Source organism: Trachemys scripta, chromosome 8 (genome assembly GCF_013100865.1).
Source record: "Trachemys scripta elegans isolate TJP31775 chromosome 8, CAS_Tse_1.0, whole genome shotgun sequence".
NCBI lineage: Eukaryota > Metazoa > Chordata > Testudines > Emydidae > Trachemys > Trachemys scripta.
Window position 1 is genome coordinate 29,120,884 of NC_048305.1, and position 20,727 is coordinate 29,141,610.

Here is a 20,727-nt window from a genome sequence, read left to right on the forward strand (position 1 = left end):
GGAAACTGTTAAAAATTGAATAGATTCACTGTAGACAGCATAGCAGAGGTGAGTTTTTGAGAGAGACTTAAAAGCAGACAGGGCATGATTCTTGGGGACTAGTTCAAGATCGTCGCTCCATGCATAGGGGATGCATGGAGCATGGAGGCAACTGCAAGAAGCAGGGGAAAAGGCAGACAAGGCTGGGAATGCTGGCAGCACAGAAAAGCACATGTGGAGTACTACATTTTGGAATGTATGGTTTGACCAATATAGAAGAATGAGCAATGCAGATGGTGACCAGGGAAAATGAATTCCACTATAGTTAGTGCCCTTGTCCTTCAATCTGCAGGGTGACTTTTAGGAGGGTTGTTTACCTCTCTCTCCCTCCTACCAAAGGGTGAGATGCCACAGCATGAACTGGCTGGTTGGGGAAAGGCTATTAACAAAATTGATAAAAATAAAGGAAGGAGCAACAAAACATTGCAAGACTTCTGCTCTGCTACACTCCTTCACCCCCAAAAAAACCAAACACATACTCCTTATTTAAAACAAGTAAACACCACAGAGGTTACTTTCGAGCCAAAAAAAAAAAAAAAAAGCTATAATAACAAAGAGTTTGTTTTGTTTGGATAGTTAGGGTGCATTTTCAATGCAGAGTGGATGGGATTAAGTAGACAACTTCCATTAACAGTTACGCCAGTTTCCCATTCACAGCTGGAAGCACAGACCAGACTCTATCTCTATTTAACAATGACTACTTGTATGAAAATAGATACACTAAGAAAGGAACCCAGAAAATATATAAGAAAAGTCAGAAATATTATAGAAAAACCTTGACAATTCTTTGCAAATGTTTAGGCTGGGATTTGCAAATTCCAATGGGAACTGAGCTCCCCTTCCTTTTAGGTTTAGTTATTCATTTTATAGAACAACTTTTTTGACATTTAGGTTTTTTGATTAAATTGAAAGAAAAAAACCCACAACCCTTTTATCTGCTCTCTGTCTGTCCAAACCGAAACTGAGCATGGAAACTCTAAAGCAGTCGCAGAAGTTCTAAATTCTCCAAACCTTCAATTTCAGTGAATTAAAAAAGAAAAAGAAGATGGTTCTCCCCATCTGAACACTCAAACACTTTGATTTCACAACTAACAAATTCTCTTAAAGTATGGGACAACAGCAGGGCCACACAGAGGTGTTCGGGGTCAGGGCCAAAATCTGAAACTGAAGGCCTCTCACCCCCCGTACCTAAGGCTCCAACAGTGGGGTAGTAGGAAAAATGAGCCCACTCCACTCTCACCCCATACTGGTGGCCCCTGTCCCATGGAGCTAGGCCCAGCTCCCCCCTTCTGGTGTTGCAATCTGGCACGTGGGGTCCTTGTGCTGATTTGAGTCCACAGTGGCCGGGCCAAACCTGAGTGCCAGGCTGTAATGGACCCCTCCCTCCCGCCTCGGCCCAGGCAGTCCTGGACAGGGGCACCATAAAAAAAATTAAAAGGATTACTTACATCGTGGACAAAGAGACAAGTGTATTGAAAGCTCCAGGAGTGATGGTGGTGATGCGGTTGTCGTACAGAGAGAGCAACCTTACTGAGCTTAGTCCTGTGAAGGTGTCATTGTTCACACAGCTGATCAAGTTGCTCCTCAGCATCCTGCAAAGATTCAGACATGGAATTAGAATACTCCTTGAGACTGTAGTGAAGGTGGTGGTGGTGGCCTAATCTAAAGGCGGGGTCCACGAATGCCATTTCTAACATCCATCTGTTGTAATACAGGACGGTGACTGACGCTAAACGAGCATCAGACCCTGTTCTGTTTTGACTATCAAGAGTACAAATAGCTAACAAAGGGTCCTTCTCACCTCAAATGTGTACCATTATGAATCTCAAACTCCATTATTATACTTGCTCACACATGGCATTAAAGAGTGGTGAACACTCTGCAGCTGAAATTACAGTGGGACCAAAAACCTTCGCTAGCATCAGACATGCAGTCAGCTTTAAAAGTCTAATAATTTACTGAGTATGGGAGTAATCTAAAATGGATTTCTGAAGCCACCTGATATGGACTCTGGCTACACTCTGAGCATAACAATACTTACATTGCTGTAACAAAATGACTATCCTAAATAGTTTTTTAAAAATTGTATTTAAACAGTATGAAAGGAGACAACAATAGTGGAAGCTTATGTCTGGTATAGGAAAGGGTTTCCAAACCAAAACAAGCACTGAAATCTTATTATCATCATTAACTTTCCTATAGCAGCCAGAGGGAAAAAAAAAAGTTATGACCCCCCCAAAATGCCTCTTTACTCAATGCTTGTACCAGATGAACATACATTGCTGTGAGTTGTTATGGTAACAATGAATTTGATGGTAAAGCCTAATTGAATTGAAATACTATAATATCTAATTTTGCTTCATAGCCACAAAGGCTTTAGAGCTATTCATGAAGCATGTGTCACATTTCATATGAAATAATGTAGTGGTACATTAATGTCACTATTCATCTTCAGATTAAATATTATTCAGTATCTAAAGAATACCAGCAGAAAGTCCCAAAATACATGCGAACATGTGCTCCCACTCCAATAATCTAAGCATGTAAACTAAAGGGGAAATAATTCTCTGCTTTGAAATCCAGGCAGTCTGCATTGAGTTCAATATACCCTCCCTGTTGTCACATCCCACACTGATACCAGCCAGCTAGGCAGTTGGATACTACATTGATAGGAGGTACTTTACCCTTGCCTGAGAGAGATTAGATTTTGCAAGACAAGTATAGATATTTACATTCTAATCAGACATTTGGTGTGCAAGGCCATGACTTGACACTAAGTTTTAAGTGGATATACTTCCAAATCCAGTTACTGTATCACCTCAGTCACCTATAATATAAATAGATGGGTCTTAGTGCCATAAGCAGTGGTTAAATAGAGCATGTTAAAAAATGGGGAGACCAAAAAGCACATGACAAGAGATATTAACAGGACACCAAAAAGTTGGGGGGAACTTGTCCCTTCATGCGATGGTTCCATCTATGCCATAAACTCTAAAAGGAACATGCTATTCTAAGAGAAGGGGGTGTCTAAGGCCCTGGTTAGATTAGGTCAATTCTGGAAATATGTTATATTGAAGTCATATGTCAGAATGACGTGTTTTTTTGGATTCTATAAGTTTTAGAGGGTAACTTCACATAGCTAGGAAGGTTTTTAAATGCCTGTCCATCTCTATAACTATTTAATACATTTATAGAAGCACACAGGATTTTCAAAATCAATGCATGCCTCTGTCCAACATGGCCTCTTGGTTTAAGGCTATAGTTTTTATGCTCAAAGAATGCAGGTTTATAGATCCAAATATATGTCTCTGAAGCCAACTCTGGATTCTATACCATATACTGGGTGCCCTTTCTGAAGGAAAACTTATCCTTACAGATTTTCATTTCATGCTGTGTATATTTAGACGGCTTTAGCAGCTTGGGGCAAATGCAGGTCAGGTCAGCAGCATAGCTAAAATGCTAAATATCTTTCTATGAAAAAAATACTTATTTTGTTTGGGAGCCCTGCCATGGGCTGCTTTCATAGCACAAAAAGTTAATTTAGTATCCACAAACAGTATTTAAAAGTTTCTCAGTAAAACACACACACCAGATGGACTAAGCCAAAGAAAAGCAAAAGTTGAAGAAACAGTGAAGGAAAAGTTCTCCAGTTTTTGTCTCTACGGGCCACGTTGTGAGGTCCTCACTCAGGCAAACCTCCAAGTCAGGGTTGTTTTGCTTGTGTAGGACTGAAGGGTTTGACACTATGATACTTTGCAAAGTAAGAAACACTTGTTGCTGTGACTAAACTGAGCTTTTTTAAAATTCCACTTGGCATTTTGGAGCCAATTGCAGGGGGAAGTCACATTGCTCAGATGTTATGTCCTCCTAGAACAGAGAGATTGTGGAAACAGGATACCTGTCAAGTGGTCAATCACATGCCATCATTCTTTCTGATTTTACTGGAAGCTTTATCTCTAGTGTATGGAGCAGAAGCAAACTATGATCCATTTTCCAGTGTCTGCTGTTTGTCTATACGTCTAGGCACTTATGTGACCCCATCACTGTAGGAACCTCACATGCATTAAAGAATTTATCCTTAACACTTATGAGAGATTGGAAACTTAAAAAACAGAGTGGCTTGCAAAAGGTCACATGGGAAGTCTGTGGCGGAGCTGGCAATTTAAACCTTAATATCGGGAATCTAGTACAGTGTGTTCACCATGAGACCATATTGCGTTATACAGTCACCATTATCTCTGACATAATCACAGATAATGCCACAGTGAATTAGACCAAAGTGAATTTTAAAAGTCGAATTTTAGAAAGGATCTGAATTAATTCTAACTAACTAAAACAGCTAAATGATTAAATCTACTCAGCTTTGGCCAAAGACAGCTTCACTGTCAATTTACTAATCCTTGAAAATCAGTTTATAAAGAAACAGCAGATACCTTATCACTCGCAGAGCACCATAAAAATACACCGTGCTTTGTGAACACAGTAAGACTCATTCCCTGCCCCAAAGAATGTACTGTCTAATAACTGTGGTGTAATTAGGTAAGGCTGTAACCAAGCTCTCCCAAACAAGCAGCCATACTTTTCAGCAGTTTCACACTTACATTGTCTTGAGTCCTGTGAGGCCTCTAAACATTCGCCCTTGCACCGATTCCAGCTGATTTCCCGTCAGCATCAGTTCCTGCACTCCTGTTGCCCCATCAAAGGCACCTTCTCGGATCTCCTTGATCTTATTGTTATTCAGGTTTCTGGTGGGGGAAAGCAAAGGTAATAGGAAATAGATTACCAAACATTCGTCAGCACAAGGGAAAGAGAGGCTTACTGAAGACTATGTGCTTTGCAGAAATTATCCAGCCAGGTTTTCAATCTGTAACGGAGGGCAAAAAGCAGTTTGAAATCATAACATACAAACAGCTCCCCTTTCACAACATTTATCACAAACACAATCATACCAGGATAGGAGACAGAACTGAGGTAAGCACGTGAGACCAAAGTCAAAGGAACTGCGCCTTGTTACACCTGGTCTGAATCAGGCTCTTAATGGGCTCGATCCTGCAAGGTGCAGAGCATTCTGGCACACTACTTGTGCATATAGTTAAACACCTGCTTAAGTGGTTTTGCTGTACGGGTTTTCCTGCAAGCCTTATGTAACTACAGGGAGCAGAGCACATAACCCCGAGATATGGACCATCTTTGCTTGTGTCTATTGTACAGCACCAAACACTACACTGGCTTTAAATGTGTAAGCAATAATGAAGTGGAGAAACATAAAGTCAGATGCAAAGGGAATGATGAATGTAAATGTACAACGTAATTAAACTACAAAATGGTTTAAACCTGAAATGAAACCTGGGCTGAATGTGCTGTATTTGTGAAAAAGCCAAATGGATTGAGAACTTCCATTTGATAAAATGCTGTTGAGATTTATTAAAATAGGCTACTCTTATTTATGAAAATCATGCCTTACGTTGTTCAGAACCTTAGGGCTCAACCCTGCAAACATTTACTACGAGGCTCAGTGCATGCTACTCTGAATAATCCTATTGACTTCAGAGTTACTCCTCATAATAGTAAGCACTATTCTTTGTAATAAGGCTCTGAAGTATAGGGCCATGCATAAAACACATTTCCATTCTCCAAAAAGCATACTGTCTAATGGCCAGACTCTGACACCGATACTCATATTGAGAAGCACCTTATTGCAGAAGTGGTCCCATTGCTATTCAACACGAGTAAGGGATTCAGAATATGTGCCTAAATGGGGGAAAACAAGCAAACAAGAAGGCATTGGACTTGTGCCTGGGCCATGCTTTTCTGAAGAATGGACAGTTTGATTAGGATAAAAGTTAATGGAACACATGGCAGCAGTACAATTCTGGCCTTAGATGCAAACAAACACTGTGGGGCTTGCTCTTTGCAGAACTTGTCCCTGAATGAAAGGAACTTTGTAGACTGGAGATGGGTTTCATGTGGTAAACTCTGGTAAGCTGGTTTATGTCTCCTGAAAAACTGTCAGATACTGGGCCATACAGCATGTGACCCATCACCTCTTGTGCGTTCTGCAGCCAGCAAGGAGGGGAAAGAATGCCAACTATAAGGCAGAAAAAAATCACGAAAATATATATACTTTTGGGGAGAGGGGGTGGATTTCAAAAAGTTTCTTGTGCTTTGTACTTTCATCCATGATGTGAAGACAAGAGTTTATGTTCAGTGTCAAAGCCAGCCTAGTATGCATATTATGACATATGAATTTAATTTGGGGCTGAACTGTTGTCTGATGAAAGTTTATAGCTCAGTATCTCTTTTGTGTCTGTTTTGAATCCATACATTATGTTACTTCCGCTATTGCTCACAATGACTCCCTTTTCCTGGTGGTGACCATGGAGTGATGCATATTTGCAGTTTTGTTCTCTGACTGGTAATTCATACAACACCTTTGACCTGTAGTTCACCATTAATAATCCAACCTGCACTTGTAGTGATTAGGTTTCATTACTATCTGAAGGCTGTTTGGTCATCCATGTAAGAGTGGTTGTAATCCACTTCCTAGAGGACATATACTCATGTTGCAAAAACCAAACACACTCAGTAGGCTGGCCAGAGACTGGGGAAGGCCTTAGCTTCTCACCTACAAATTGGACACACCAATCAAGTCAGGAATAAGGCATATTAGTTGACACTGTGTCAAAGCTTGCACCTTTCACTGTCAACAGAGTCACAGAGTAGAAATGGGACTTCAACCACCTGGATTGTTGAACTCTGCTCTTTTCACCAGCAGTATATTACTAGTTTTTAAGTGTCCAAAAACATGGTAGGTGTTTTACAGAATAGACAAAAATATATCCCCTGCCCTGAAAATCTTAAAATTCAATATTAAATAGTACAAGCTAAACCAAACAGTAGAGGTGAGGAAAGACCAGGCTTACAACAGTAAATGGAGACAAGACTGTTCTGCAATGCCACTGGGATCATAGTCAAAGTAGACAACTCACCAAGATGGGTTCCCTTATTTTTCTTCCTGAACCCATTTCCTCTTCATTAGACTATAAAAAAAGAGATGGGTAGCTGACAGCAACTGTCCTGTACAAATATCTATCATTATGTGTAGGCGTTCCTAAAGTCTGATTGAAATTTTGAAAGATTTACTAGAATCCTAGACCTTGGAAATAAGTGGCTTTTCACATTCAAGCAGCCTAAAAAGATTATCCCTGATGGCAAAATGGTGAGAAAAAAAATCAGTAAAACTTTAACTATTCTTGTCTTATAATTTGGACAAAAAACAGGTTACCATTTTCAGAGGTGACAATGTAAATTCATAGTGAAAATGGCATGTTTCCATCTGGAATAAACTTCTGAAAAAAAACTCTGACTTCACAGCAGACTTTTACTATTTCAAACATTACAAGCCGTGTCCTTCAGGAATGCTGAGATTCCATCCCAAATCATACTTGAAACAAGTGCTTTGAAATAATATTAGATCAGTCTTGGCAGCCTTCCAGCTCAATCCTATTTTCCATCTGTTACTCTGGATTTGTTTTACAGAAATACATACGTTTTCTTTTAAGTGAATTTGTTGGGGGCGAATGATGCTGGGCTAATCTCTATCTGGTGAGCGTGTCATACTACAAGTGGCAGTAGTATAAGTTTCCTCAGGCAGCTCTACTGGTGCACCTTGACCCTTCCATACAGCCTCTCCTCCTGGCTCTATGCCCATTGGTCCTTTTGCTGGGACTGCTGGTGGGGCACAGGCAGTTCAGAGACATGAATATCTATCTTCTGGAGTCAGCCCTCCAACTCCTTGACATACCCCAATTATTAACTTTTGGTTACCACCAACCTCAACTAGATTTGATCCTGTATTACCTAGACATGAGGGGCTCAGAGTCCTATCATCCTAATTCAGAGCAAAGGAAGTTTCAGAGACCCAGAGAACCATAATTCAGGCTAGTTCAGAGACACAGAAAACCAAAGGGTAGGCTTACCCACCACTAGAGCTGGACAGGAAATAATTTTCCCATCCCACAAAAATATTTGAAATTTCAGAAAATCTTCTCTGTTCCACAGTGGGAGGAAACCGAGACCTTCAGAAACGTCACAAATATTAGAGCGAGAGAGACACACGGCCATATGAGCCAATAGCCTGGGGGTTACTGTACTCATCCGGGATGTGAGTGCCCCAGTTCAAATCCCAGTTCTTCTTCATTTGTAGCAAAGACTTGTGAACCCTGGTCTTCTACATCCCAGGTGAACGCCTTAGCCACCAGGCTATCCTAGGGCCTTTGCTTCTTTCTCTCTTGTTGTGACCAGAAATTCCACCCTGGACCTGAGGAAACCTCTCTCAGTGAAAGTTTCATCAAGCCAATCTCTTCCTGCAAAAAGTTTTGAATTTGACAAGTCAGCATTTTCTGACGAAAAACCATTTAGTCAAAAAATTCCACACCAGTTCCACTCACCACCTTTGCCATTATATAGCCTGGACTTAAAATAAAAATCCTTGAGTCCAAACAATCCAGCACCCTTCTTTCTTTAAAAAAAAAAAAAAAAAAAAACCACTGTGAATTGGATTTCAAAGTCTGAAACCTAGTTTCCAGGAGAGAATGTGGCTTTGTGGCTAGAACATCAGGTTGCAGGTTAAGAGTTCTGTTCCCAGCTCTGACATCGACATGTGACTGACCTCAGAAAAGTCACCGTCCACTTTCCTGTGCCTATATTGGCTCTGACTTACATCCCCCACCCCCTTATAAATATCTGTGACAGCTCTAGAAAGTTTAAGATTCATTCCCCCATGCATCCACTTCAGAATGGGAGTATAATAACTGGGGTCTTTTTCAAACATGCATGCAGCACAGCTTTATTAGATAGACCCTGTAATGGCTTTGTTGTATCCATGATGAGCTATCATGTAAATTAGTACCGAGAGACTTCTTAAAAATTTGTCACATTTGATTCCCAGATCCACGGGTCAATGAATCCTTTGGGACCATTTAAATACATGGCATATTGACAGAACAGACAAAGGCTCCAAAGTGAAAACTGCCCGCACATGTGCCATTTCTAGGGGAGAAAGCTGCTGCCATTGCCTCCCCATACAAATAGGTTAGGCTACCGCGCTGTACTATGGGCGTTCAAATGGGCATAAATACACAAAGATTGTGAGGTGCTCAGATACTGTGGAAATGGGGTGCATAAATGTACCTCACATAGCTTGAGGGGGGATTTCCTTTGTTATTGTTAAAGGTAAGAGTCACTTTACCATCCAGTATTATGAGTGTTTTATCCAGCACAACCCTGGTGCATAGTGTTACATGTAAGGTTAAAAATGAGGGGAACAGGGAGCACAGTGGAACCCAGCATTAATGAGTGTCCACTGTGTAGCTGCCAGCTTAATCCTGTCTCGCAGTTGCAGGAGCGAGGCATGGATAAAGGCTTCTTTACTATGAAAATCACTTCAGGCCATGACTCCACAGACACATCCATTCTCTGCCTACACCCTGTCTCTTTTATTTTTAAGCTTTGCACTTGTGCATATGAGAGAAGGATCACAATGGGCTTGATACCATTAATTACCACTGCTGTATACTAAACCTAGGGCTCTAAATCTCATTTCTGTTCACAGGTAGCCTCCACCAGCACTTGTGCTGGGGTGCAATAGTCAGGCACAATGCACAAAGACTAGCAGGATCAATGTTCTGCATCTACAGAGCTCTGGTTAATTTGGCTGTTTTTATATAATAGTGATAACCGCTGACATCCCATTGCTACCACGCAATAAAATCCACCAAAAACGCATGGACAGCTGAAAAGGAAATGGGTCCTGAGGCATGTCTGTAAGCACTTAATGTGCACAGGCATGAATCAAAGGGGAACACCTACAAAGCCTGGTCATCGTTAAAGACTTTGCTCTCTAACTTGTACTTGCTGGTAAAGTTTAAACCGACACCCACATCTTGGCAGAGGAGGAAAAAAGGAGTCTCTTGGAAGACTGGGCCTATATCAAAGTGTGTCTCTGAACACACAGAGTGCAGATCTATTACGTTATACAGGTGCCATTTTTAGAGGGCTACTGCTCAGAGTCTTATCTGTTTACATTAGTGGCTAAAGTTTATAATGGTGTTATACCCATTGCTTATGCAGAGTTAACATAGCTATGGGAAAAGAAGATGGATTCTATTCTGTGTCATTCATCAACAGAATTGTTTATCCAGTGCTAATTGCTGGGTTAAATTCTCTTTTAGGGTTTTATCCTGCTAGTCATCACTGTAGTATGTAAGCACTTTCCACATAAAATCAATAACAGCACAGTCCCTAGTGGAATTTATGGAGTCTCTGGAACTTCTCCTGTTTCAGGGTAAAAATGCTGCTTGTGTTAGGAGTTAATTTTTTAACTATTTCAATTGCTTTTTCTTGGTTTCTTAGGTTGATTCTTTCCCCAAGGGTTTTATAATTTTTTTTAAGTTGGTTGGAGAAGAGGGTTTGAGTACAAAAGCACATTGGTCATTCTTATGGAGGAAAGGCCTTTTTTAGCATTTGAGCCATACTGAAGACAACTGAGCAATTTTGATTTGGGATCACTGGGCCACAGTGAAGATAGAACTCACAAAACTGATGATAGAGTGAGTTGTTTTCAGAGTAGGACTGCTCTTTAAGGCTTTAATTACTAGAATAAACACTGCAATCCACTCAGTGACCAGATAGTGCAGATTGAGGAAATAAAGGAAAAACTCAGGTGCACTCAGGCTGCTAGATTCCACAACACGCTCAATATCTGCCTATCGATCTGGTGAGCACCAAATAAAGTCCATTACAGTAACCCTTGGTAGAGGTAATGAAGACATGGGTTGCCAGGGCAAGGTCAGTGTTTTGAAGAAAGGATGGCAATTTAGGAATATTTTAAAGGAGAAAAGCCACTCTTGGCCATGGGTGACATCTGAGATTCTATGTTCAAAAATGACCTCACATTGCAAACCCTATTGGCACACTTGGAACCAGGGAAGCCACCGATCAAATGATTCTATAGTCATTTCCCCTACCCATAAGCAATTATTCCTGAGATTCCAGCTTCTGTTTTCCATCCACTCTGCAGCGTCAGCTAGGAAACCAAGAGAATTGCTGTGGTCTGAGACAGTATAAAATATAGGTATGTCTAGCATTCTGCTAATACTATAGACCAGTGGTTCCCAAACTTGTTCTGCCGCTTGTGCAGGGAAAGCCCCTGGTGGGCTGGGCCAGTTTGTTTACCTGCCGCTTCCGCAGGTTCAGCCGATCGCGGCTCCCACTGGCCGTGGTTCACTGCTCCAGGCCAATGGGAGCTGCTGGAAGCGGCGCGGGCCGAGGGACATACTGGCCGCCGCTTCCAGCAGCTCCCGTTGGCCTGGAGCAGTGAACAGCAGTCAGTGGGAGCTGCGATCGGTCGAACCTGCGGACGCGTCGGGTACATAAACCAGCGTGGCACGCCAGGGGCTTTCCCTGCACAAGCGGCGGAATAAGTTTGGGAACCACTGCTATAGACCGTTCCACCCTATATATGGGATTATATAGTTAATTACTGAAGTTAATCAGGAAAAAATTGATAGGCACAGAATTTTTACCCTTTTAAAAATCAGCAAGTTCATTTTAGTGGGTTTAATTTCTAAATAAAAGGCTGCCTAACTTGATATTATGGGGTAGTGACCTTTAGAGTTTCTGTACCAAGGATTTAATTTCATTTGCAGCCCTATAACATGTAAAATCAATTTAATCCTAGGCTGTAATTTCATACATTAAGAGTCAGCCTAGAAGGAATATTTTCAAATTATTTTAACCACTGTATGTAATTGTATATTATAGGCCAGGCTGTTGCTTATGAACCTTGCCTGTCACGTGCCATTATAAGACTCTGTTTTCAGTTGCTAATAACGTTTTCAAATTCTGGCCCCTCTGTAGTGAAAGATTCAGGCAGCTGGGAAAGGCTCTGGCCAGAACTTTTCCCTGCTGCCTCACCCGCTGGAGTCTTTCATACCGCATTTAGCTACGCACCACCGTGAGTATGGATGCAGCCAGGGCTGGCTCTGGCTTTTTTGCTGCCCGAAGCAAAAAAAAAAAAAAAATCAGGGCAGCCAGAATGGCAAAGCAAAAAAAAAAAACCTGCGGCGTGGCCGGAGCGGTGAACCGGGAAAAAAAAACAAAAAAACCTGCAGAGTGGCTGGAGCAGCAAACCAGGGGGAAAAAAACCCTGCGGGCAGCCGGAGCCAGGGTGCAGGGGGACTCCCTGCGCTGCAGACGTGCCCCGGCTAGTGGGGGGGGAGGGGTAGGAAGCAGGGGGAGAAAGAAGGGGGGCGGCCAGGGCTTCAGCGGGGCGCTCACCATGCAGCCCCGACCGCCGCACCGCCTGCTGGGAGGGATCCGTGCTGCTCCGGTCGGCGGGAGGGAAGAACGCGGGCTACCCTGCCGGGCTTGCTACAGACCTGGCACCAGCTGGGGCAGACAGAGCATGCAGCCCACTCCCAGCAGGGCGCTCTCCTCCTCCGCGCCGCTGCCCACTTCAGGCGGCCGGATCGGCGAACAAAACAAACAAACAAACAAAAAGCGGCCATGCCACCCTGTAGAATCTGCCGCACCAAGCACAAGCTTGCTCGGATGGTGTCTGGATGCAGCTTGCCTTTCACTGCGGTGCGTAGCTACATCTACCCTACACATCAAACCACATGTAGACAAGTTCACAGAGACGCTCTTTATGCCATTCCTGTGAAAATCTCCCCAAATCTGGCCAAGTTATAAGCCTATGAAAAACTGCAGGTGGCATATGCTGCCAAGAGTCTTAAGATTTTAGCAGTTAAAGTCCCCCAAAATTCGGTCCATAATGGGCATGCTCCAGCCCAAGGCTGAGCAGGACTTACCCTGCAATTGCAGCTCTGGTCAGCGGTGAGCTATGCCAGAGAAGGGTCTGGGTCCAAGCACCTGGACTTTGAGCAGGTAGACTGACTCTCTCCTGTGCTTTCAATGCCTCCTCTGCTTGGCGTGGAGAAGGAATCTGCATGATTTGAACACAGAGGGGACAACCTCTGTTGGGGGTAACCTTAGAGTGGCAGGGGTTGACTAGGAATGGCAGGGGTTGAGAGAAGGAAACTTGGACTGAAAGTTGGGGTGTGGGGGAGACTGGGACTGGCTGGGCAAGGAGACTGGGACAAGGAGCTAGGAGAAGGGAAACAGATAAGCTGAGGAGCCTGAGGAAGGATTTTGGGCCAGGGTGGGCATGACTGGAGACCATGGTGGGGAAAGGGACACACTGGATGCGGACCTGGTGAGTGGAGACTGGATACAAGGGGGTGATGTAGTAAAGGAGGCTGTTGTGTGTAAGCCCTCAGCCTCATTTGTTGCAGACGTTGGAAGGTGTGTAGTGAATGAGGCAGGGGATTGCAGGAAGAGGAAGGACAGTTTCATGGCGAAGGCAGTTGAATGTGGCCCCGAAGAACTGGAGTCTAGTCCAGCCTCTGACAAAGAGTTCCTAGGTGATATTAAGCAAATCACTTCTCACAGATGGTCACTAATTGTGTGGGCTTTATTTTCTGGGTGACTGACCTGAGTCCCTGGGGTCTGAGCTGTAGAAGTGCTGAGCAACTGAAGTCAATGAGAGCTGTGCTTTGAACATAAAAAATGTGCTACATAATGCTAAGTATTCTGAAAAACTGAGTCCCAGGTGTCTCAAATTTGGCATCCAAAATGAGTGGGAACTTCTGATTTTAATCTCCCTGTCCTTCAGTTCCCCATCTGTAAAATGGGGAGAAGAGTAATCCCTTCCCCCCCGCATCATCTCACAGGGGTGTTGTGAAAGTAAATTCATTGTTTGTGAAGCACTCAGATACTACAGTGATGAGTGGCATAGAAAAGCCCACGACACATGTAACACCTGTCATGTGGTGCTTAGAAATGAATGTGGTAAAGACCCTCTCAATGATGTCCCTAAAATGGTGGTGAAATCAGTCTGCATTCCACATCCACACTGAAAAAAAGGGGGCTTGATCCAATTCTCTTGCCTCTTTTATATAAAAAGTGGCAGCAATAGGTGGCTGTAAGGCTTAACCAACATCTTTTCCATCATGTTCCCTGCCATACACAAAAAGCAGCTGTTAGAGTCAGAACCGTCGGCAACCCCATCCACCAGTGTCTCCCTGGCAGACACTGCTAAGTAAACCCCTTGTACTACTCACTGAAGCAGCCTATCACTTGGTAAAAGGGCATTTGGTAAAGAGCAAGCAATGACATACAGGGGAGCTATTTTTCTGGTGGCTCAATTGCTTTACAGATGCTTCTAAAGCCATTTTATGAAAGTATGTGTCTATAGGGTTTCAAACAATGGTAAGTGGTGGCATAATCAAGTTTGATGCATGCTTTTCAGGAAAACTAGCTTAAACTGTTTTAAAGAAGTCAATGTTCTCCAATACCTTTTTCTAAAATCTCAGCATATCATGTGGGACAACCCTTTTACTAAAAAGAAGAACAGGAGTACTTGTGGCACCTTAGAGACGTGCCACAAGTACTCCTGTTCTTCTTTTTGCGGATACAGACTAACACGGCTGCTACTCTGAAACCTTTTACTAAAGGGTCTTCAGGTAGGGCAGGAAAAAATGAAGCCCAGCTAACCAGCATGGCTAGAGAATTCTCTGGTTGGAGGCTGCTATTGAAAATCTATATGAGGCAACGCTTTATTATGAACTTCAGGGCACAATTACCTCTCCTTGCCAGACCTTTCATTGCCCAAATCCGGACATCTGAACTGCACCTGTAATCTTAGATTCTTATCTTCTGCCAAGAATAAAGCACTGAAGATTTATTGCTTCACAGGAAACAAACTCTTAAAACACATGGCTGTTTCATGCTGCATTTATGAACAGCAATGCTGCCTTGTCAAAATGCCCCAACTCCTTATAGATCTATAGGCACAAGACGGACAGCTGCTCAATCAGTGTGTATATATATCTCCTCAATGTATGTTCCATTCTATATGCATGCGAAGAAGTGGGCTGTAGCCCACGAAAGCTTATGCTCTAATAAATTTGTTAGTCTCTAAGGTGCCACAAGTACTCCTGTTCTTTTTGTGGATACAGACTAACACGGCTGCTACTCTGAAACCAGTCTATTTTAAGTGTCAAATGAAATCAAAGAAATGATCCCAAGTATCACATCTCTTATTTCCAACTAAAACATGATCACGTGAGATATTTTTTTTGCGGTTGTATATACTTATATATTTTTGTAGTGCTATTTACTGTATGTAACTACACACTATGACCTCTACAGGCAACAGGGCTTTGTGAAAATATCACCAACATTTACTAAAAAGCACCAACATGCCCTCTTCATGGTATCTTTCACGGTGTTCTAGGCTTACAGATATGACTAACTCCCATGTTCTCTTTCAGCTCTGAGATGCAGGATCTAAAATAAACAGCATCTGAAACTTTGGCGGCCTTCAAATTGACAAAAACAATCCACGCCAGGCTTGTGTGTCAGATCCTGAGATCTTGCATGACTTGAATCTGCTGGGAGATTCCAGATGTTTAGTAACATGTGGAAGTGTAAAGAATGTGTGCTAGGGAGAGCAAGTGTGGTTAGTTGGTTTTCCCAAACTTGGTTTGACTGACCGATGTAATTTTGCTCAGCAGAAACTGTGGATGGGATTTGGGTGAGGGCAAGAGAGTTCAATAATAAGGTCTGATAAGAGCCACTTTCTAAGATAAATTTAAATAGAGCCCATAAAAATCCTTTTATAATAGAGCTCCAATGCGTATATTTGAAGCCATTAATACTTGCAGCAGAATATTTATCAGGAGAGATCTCATATTACTGAATCTCCCAAAATATGACTTATTCAAATATGCACACTCCATAGGGACATAATGATGCATACAGCTGATAAAGGGCTACAGAACCATGCACCTCAAAGGCAGCAGCTTTTTTTACTCTACAGAAGATTAGTGAACGCAAGAAGTTGCTCTCATTTACTTCCCATTACAATATTTTGTGTGTAGAATATCTGATACTACCATGCTGCTTGGTGGCCTATGTGAAATACAGCGAGGTCTTAGAAGTTGTGAGTGGACATGTGTCCACATGACAAAAATCAACAGACTAATTAATACCTTGTTGGCAGTCTCAGGTAAGAGGCAGAGTACAGAATTGGCATGAAGGCTGAACTCCTTTCAGCCTCTATGGGTCATATCTTGGGAAAGATAAGGTGGATGAGGTAATATCTTTTATTGGACCAACTTCTATTGGTGACAGAGACAAGCTTTCAAACTCCACAGAGCTTGTAGAACTCAAAAGCTATTCTTCCACCAACAGAAGGTGGTCCAATAAAATATATTACCTCACCCACCTTGTCTCTCTCACATGGGATCAACACAGCTACTGCCACCCTGCAAACGTATCTTCGGAAGTTATGGTTGAAGTACTTGGGACAACATGGGAAGCATGTGGTGCCATTGCCTGTCCCGTAACTAGTCTGTGGCTAAACTGAGGACTTTGCCTTCCAGGGCTGTCAATTTGACACCTTATCCACTAAATTCACTTAAATTTAAATGGAAAAAATACAGGACATTCTACTATTGCAGTATGGGACCGTCTAAATGGGACTCTTCCCCTTTCTCCCAGTACAAGGTAGCAGGGATTATATTACATATAGTTACTTATGAGACAGGAACTTGAACTTACATTTTCCTTAGGCTGGGCAGTTTCTTGAAGACTCCAGTAGCTTCTAGAACTGAGATATCATTGTCATTTAGACGGCTGGTGGGAACAAACAGAAAGGCACTTAATGCTTCGTGGATCTCTGTAGATGTGTCTCTAAGATTGCTACCCAGAAAATTATGACCTTTGTTAAACAAAAAGAAGGATCTCACCCTACTTTCCTGCCAACCCTCTATCTACCACTTATTTGAGCTCCATACAACAGAAGGCGTTATAGACAAAAAACATATAAAAGTAACTGTATAGAAAGTTCTATGCAAATGAGAGGGAGTGGCTTGCAGAGAATTATCTATATGTCCCCTTAGATCTGAAATTTGCTTCCCATGTTTGGGTCTAAAATAGCCCATGCCTGTTGATCCTGAGAAGTACTGCAAAGACCATTCATTAGCAAGGGCTATTAGGAAGGGCAGAGGACTTGAGTGGGAGGCTATATTGCCCTGATTGAATTTGTACCTGGTTAAATTTAATTTAATTTTGTTGTGTGCATGCTTTACTATGTATGCACCAAAGGATTCAGATGTGGTTCAGCATCTTTTCTTTTCTTTGTATTAAGTCGAAATAAATAAAATACCTTAAATACATGGAAAGATTTAAAGAGGACATAAGCACTATAAGAGGACCAAATCCTGAAGATACTATGTTATCTCCAATATTGTCTTATACTCCATTAAATTGGATAATTTGCCTTTCATCTGAAAGGATCCCCAAAAGTAGAAAGCATACATAGAACATATTAGCTCTTTTATATACAGAATCACTTCGCAGTTTAATGTGTGCAGACAGTTCTAAGGTGGAATGAATGAACTGTTTCACAGCCTTACACAAAGATTTAGGCCAAAGGAATACCCTTTTTTTTTAAATTAGCAGCATTGCATTTTGAAAGATCCAATGAACAAGCAGTAAAAAAAAAAAAGAGAGAGGAAAAATGTGCAAAGGATGTTCAGAATGTCAGCATTCACCATAACCACCTCTGGAGGGCGTGCCACTTACAGATCGGTAGCATATTCAGGAAGGTGACTCGGTAAGCGGGTGAGTTTTTGATTGGAACAGTCTACAATTGTTCCTTCGCAGCGACACTTTTCAGGACAGACAAGGTCCATGAAGCAATCCCCAGTGAACTTACTTCTGTAATCCTCTGAACCTGCAGGGAAATGGAAATGTATCCAGGTAAACAGCCTGATAATTAACAATCACAGAAATCAGAGATTGAAAGGAGACCCCTCAGTTCCTTCTCCATCACCCCCATTCACTCCCCCCCCAGACTGCCCCAGCCAGTGCAGAGCTGCTCCCTGCATTACATTCCAAGGTGTTTTGTCCAGCTCTTTTTTCAAATGACTTGAGAGGATGGGCTCCTGCCTCTTTCCTTCTTCCCTTGGGAGATTATTTCATAGTCTTATAGGCCTCCCTTTGAAAACATCTTTTTCTTAATCTTGTCTAACTATCCCTTTGGGATCCATCCACAGGCCTGCACACATACAGCCTCGATGCAGTCAGGTTTGCCCATGTGCACTTCACTCTTGCATCAGGGTGCAATAATGATGTCAGCAAGAAAGATGGTGTGTTCAAGTGAAGGAGTCATTTTAAACAAGGGTGTTCAGAAAGGATTCTTTTACTAGCTATTAACCTAGCATACGTGAGTCTGGTCAATTTTGCAACAATTAGATATCTTGACTAACTACATTAAACAAAAAGCAGTTGAAAATAACAGCAGTTTAAATCATGTTCATTTTAATCAAGGTAAGGACATACTGTACTTAGAGAGAATCACTCTCCAACATGCCATTATATTGTAATTGCCAGACCTCTTTGACAAGGCTTTTGACCCATTCTAATGAAATGCTTTTCCAATTAGGTTCAATGAACTACTCAGTACTTTTCAGCTTTTTTTATTAATAATAAAGGGTTTGAAACTTGATCTCTATGCTTCTGGAGCCAAAAGTATTAATAAACGTGTATGTAAATCCAAGGGTTGCCAGGACAGATCTAGTCATGCAATACTTGCCTGCTCTCTTCATATTTCATTATGGAACCACCAAAAACTTCTTTGGAAACATTTGTTATACTCAAATGCTCATAACAACCAAAACCATATTTTTAACTTGTCGAGGGTTCCCAAAAGCCAGTTGTAATTGTAAAAGGTCTTTGTCACTGCCAAAAAACACTTAGTTGAAAAGCACTAATTCAAACAGGCAATACCTTTTTCAGAGTGATTTGAACAAGCTCGTTTTTAAAGAACTCTGAAAAAAATAATAAAAACTAAAACCCAAGCTGAAATAGGCCTTCTGAGAGTTGATGTCATTTTTATTCTAGTTTCCCTGTTGAGGCTGATAAAAACACTACTACTTGTTCTATGATTGCTATCCGAAAGAAGAAGAAATGAATCATCCAATGGTACCATTATTTGATTAATTCCTGTTACATATCACCTTACCAGAGGAATCCAGTGAAATCTGGTAGCTCCAAAGTTCTAGCACTTTGATCATCAGACCAGCAGGTTAAAGTCCCATAGAGAGACTTGCATTTAATTTATAACACAATGGTTAAAACTACAGTGCAGAAAGGAAAGCAGGTAACATGCTGCTTTGTATAGTACAGATACCAGGGTGATGAATGCTCTGCAAAAAGACACGTCATCATTCTGTTGAGAAACTAAATTAATTTAAGGTCTGATCTGGCTGTTGTTTTCAGCCTGAAGGCACTGGAAACAGATCTTGGAGATATTTAAAACTGAAAACGTTTGTGCTCAACACTTCCTTATTCATTTAAAATCACTTAAAACATTAGGCAGCAATATCCCATTGTATCTTTTAATGTGTTTTAAAAATACCTACTACAAAAATACTTAAATTCTATCATTTTCAGCAATAACAGCCAACTCTCTCCTGAAAGTCCCATAACTGGGGCACAAGTTAAAATGGTGACAGGTGAACACTACTGCATACGATGGACAGCACTCTACATCTGAATCCATTAGAACTTCAGAATTGTTGTTACACCACCCACATTGAGCAGTTCCCAGGAATTAAGTAGTGACCAGAAACGGGTTTGAGAATATATCAAATTTAACCTCTGAAACATTCACTTGTACCTTTCATTATAAATCCATTCCTTGAAAGAATAATTGTGAATGAAATAATGTGGTGGCGAGTAACTGTTTATTTAGGCATTCTGTATACTTTGGACATATATCCAGTGTTCTGTGGGCAAATGAGAGATTGGTGATGGAGTGGAAAACCTAGGAAAAAAGGTAGAAAGGAGCATATATTTTTTGAGGGATGTAATATTTGAGGGATCTAGACATATTTTTCTCAACCTTCTTGGAAAAGCTAATAGAAAGAAATTTACCACATGATTTTGCAACTTCAAATTCCAATTCTCCCGCTGTGTACATCTCTCATACCTACGCTGCATCAACCATTAGAAACTCATCTAGCCGGGGCACCAGTTCACCACCTGCATGCTTGGAACAGGTGAAAACCCTTCAGAACTCAGCAGGAGAGAAAGGAAGCAAAGGGTTTAAAAAAAGATTTAAAGAAGAGTTATCTGTATAAGCATGGAGTCAAAGTGATAAATAACACACACATCCTCGTCAAGTAGTCAAAGTCATCCATTAGGCTGAAAGACAACAGGAATCAGCTGCCAAAGATTAGATAAAATTTACTATTTGACTAGAGCCTTGAGATCACTTGGACAGGTGGCTGCTCTATTAAGTTATTCCCATCAGGGAAACTAATGTGAAATGCAGCCATCTGCTTGCAGAACTAGTTAAATGTGTATCCCCATCTCTACATGCAATATTTTATCAGCATATTACCTCAGAGGTTTAGGTGGATATGGTATGATTTAAAAAGCACAGTTAGAGATCATGTGCAAATACTACTTCCTCTATTCTAAAAATTAACCTTAGTGAACCATGGAGAAGAGCTACAGAAGAAGTGAAAAAGATTTTGTTTCAGACTAACCATT

The 20,727-nt window shown here is 41.6% G+C and overlaps 1 protein-coding gene across 2 annotated transcripts in view; it reads right to left on the bottom strand.

Annotated features, from left to right (window-relative positions):
• Nucleotides 1-20,727, bottom strand: part of SLIT3 (slit guidance ligand 3) — a 780,962-nt gene that overhangs the window by 171,818 nt on the left and 588,417 nt on the right. For both annotated transcript variants that reach the window (XM_034778698.1, XM_034778699.1), the window contains 4 exons: nt 17,752-17,902; nt 16,726-16,800; nt 4,641-4,784; nt 1,488-1,631 (listed from right to left, as the gene is read on the bottom strand). In XM_034778698.1, the coding sequence (XP_034634589.1) occupies nt 1,488-1,631; nt 4,641-4,784; nt 16,726-16,800; nt 17,752-17,902 (514 nt within the window). The remainder of the gene's footprint in view (nt 1-1,487; nt 1,632-4,640; nt 4,785-16,725; nt 16,801-17,751; nt 17,903-20,727) is intronic.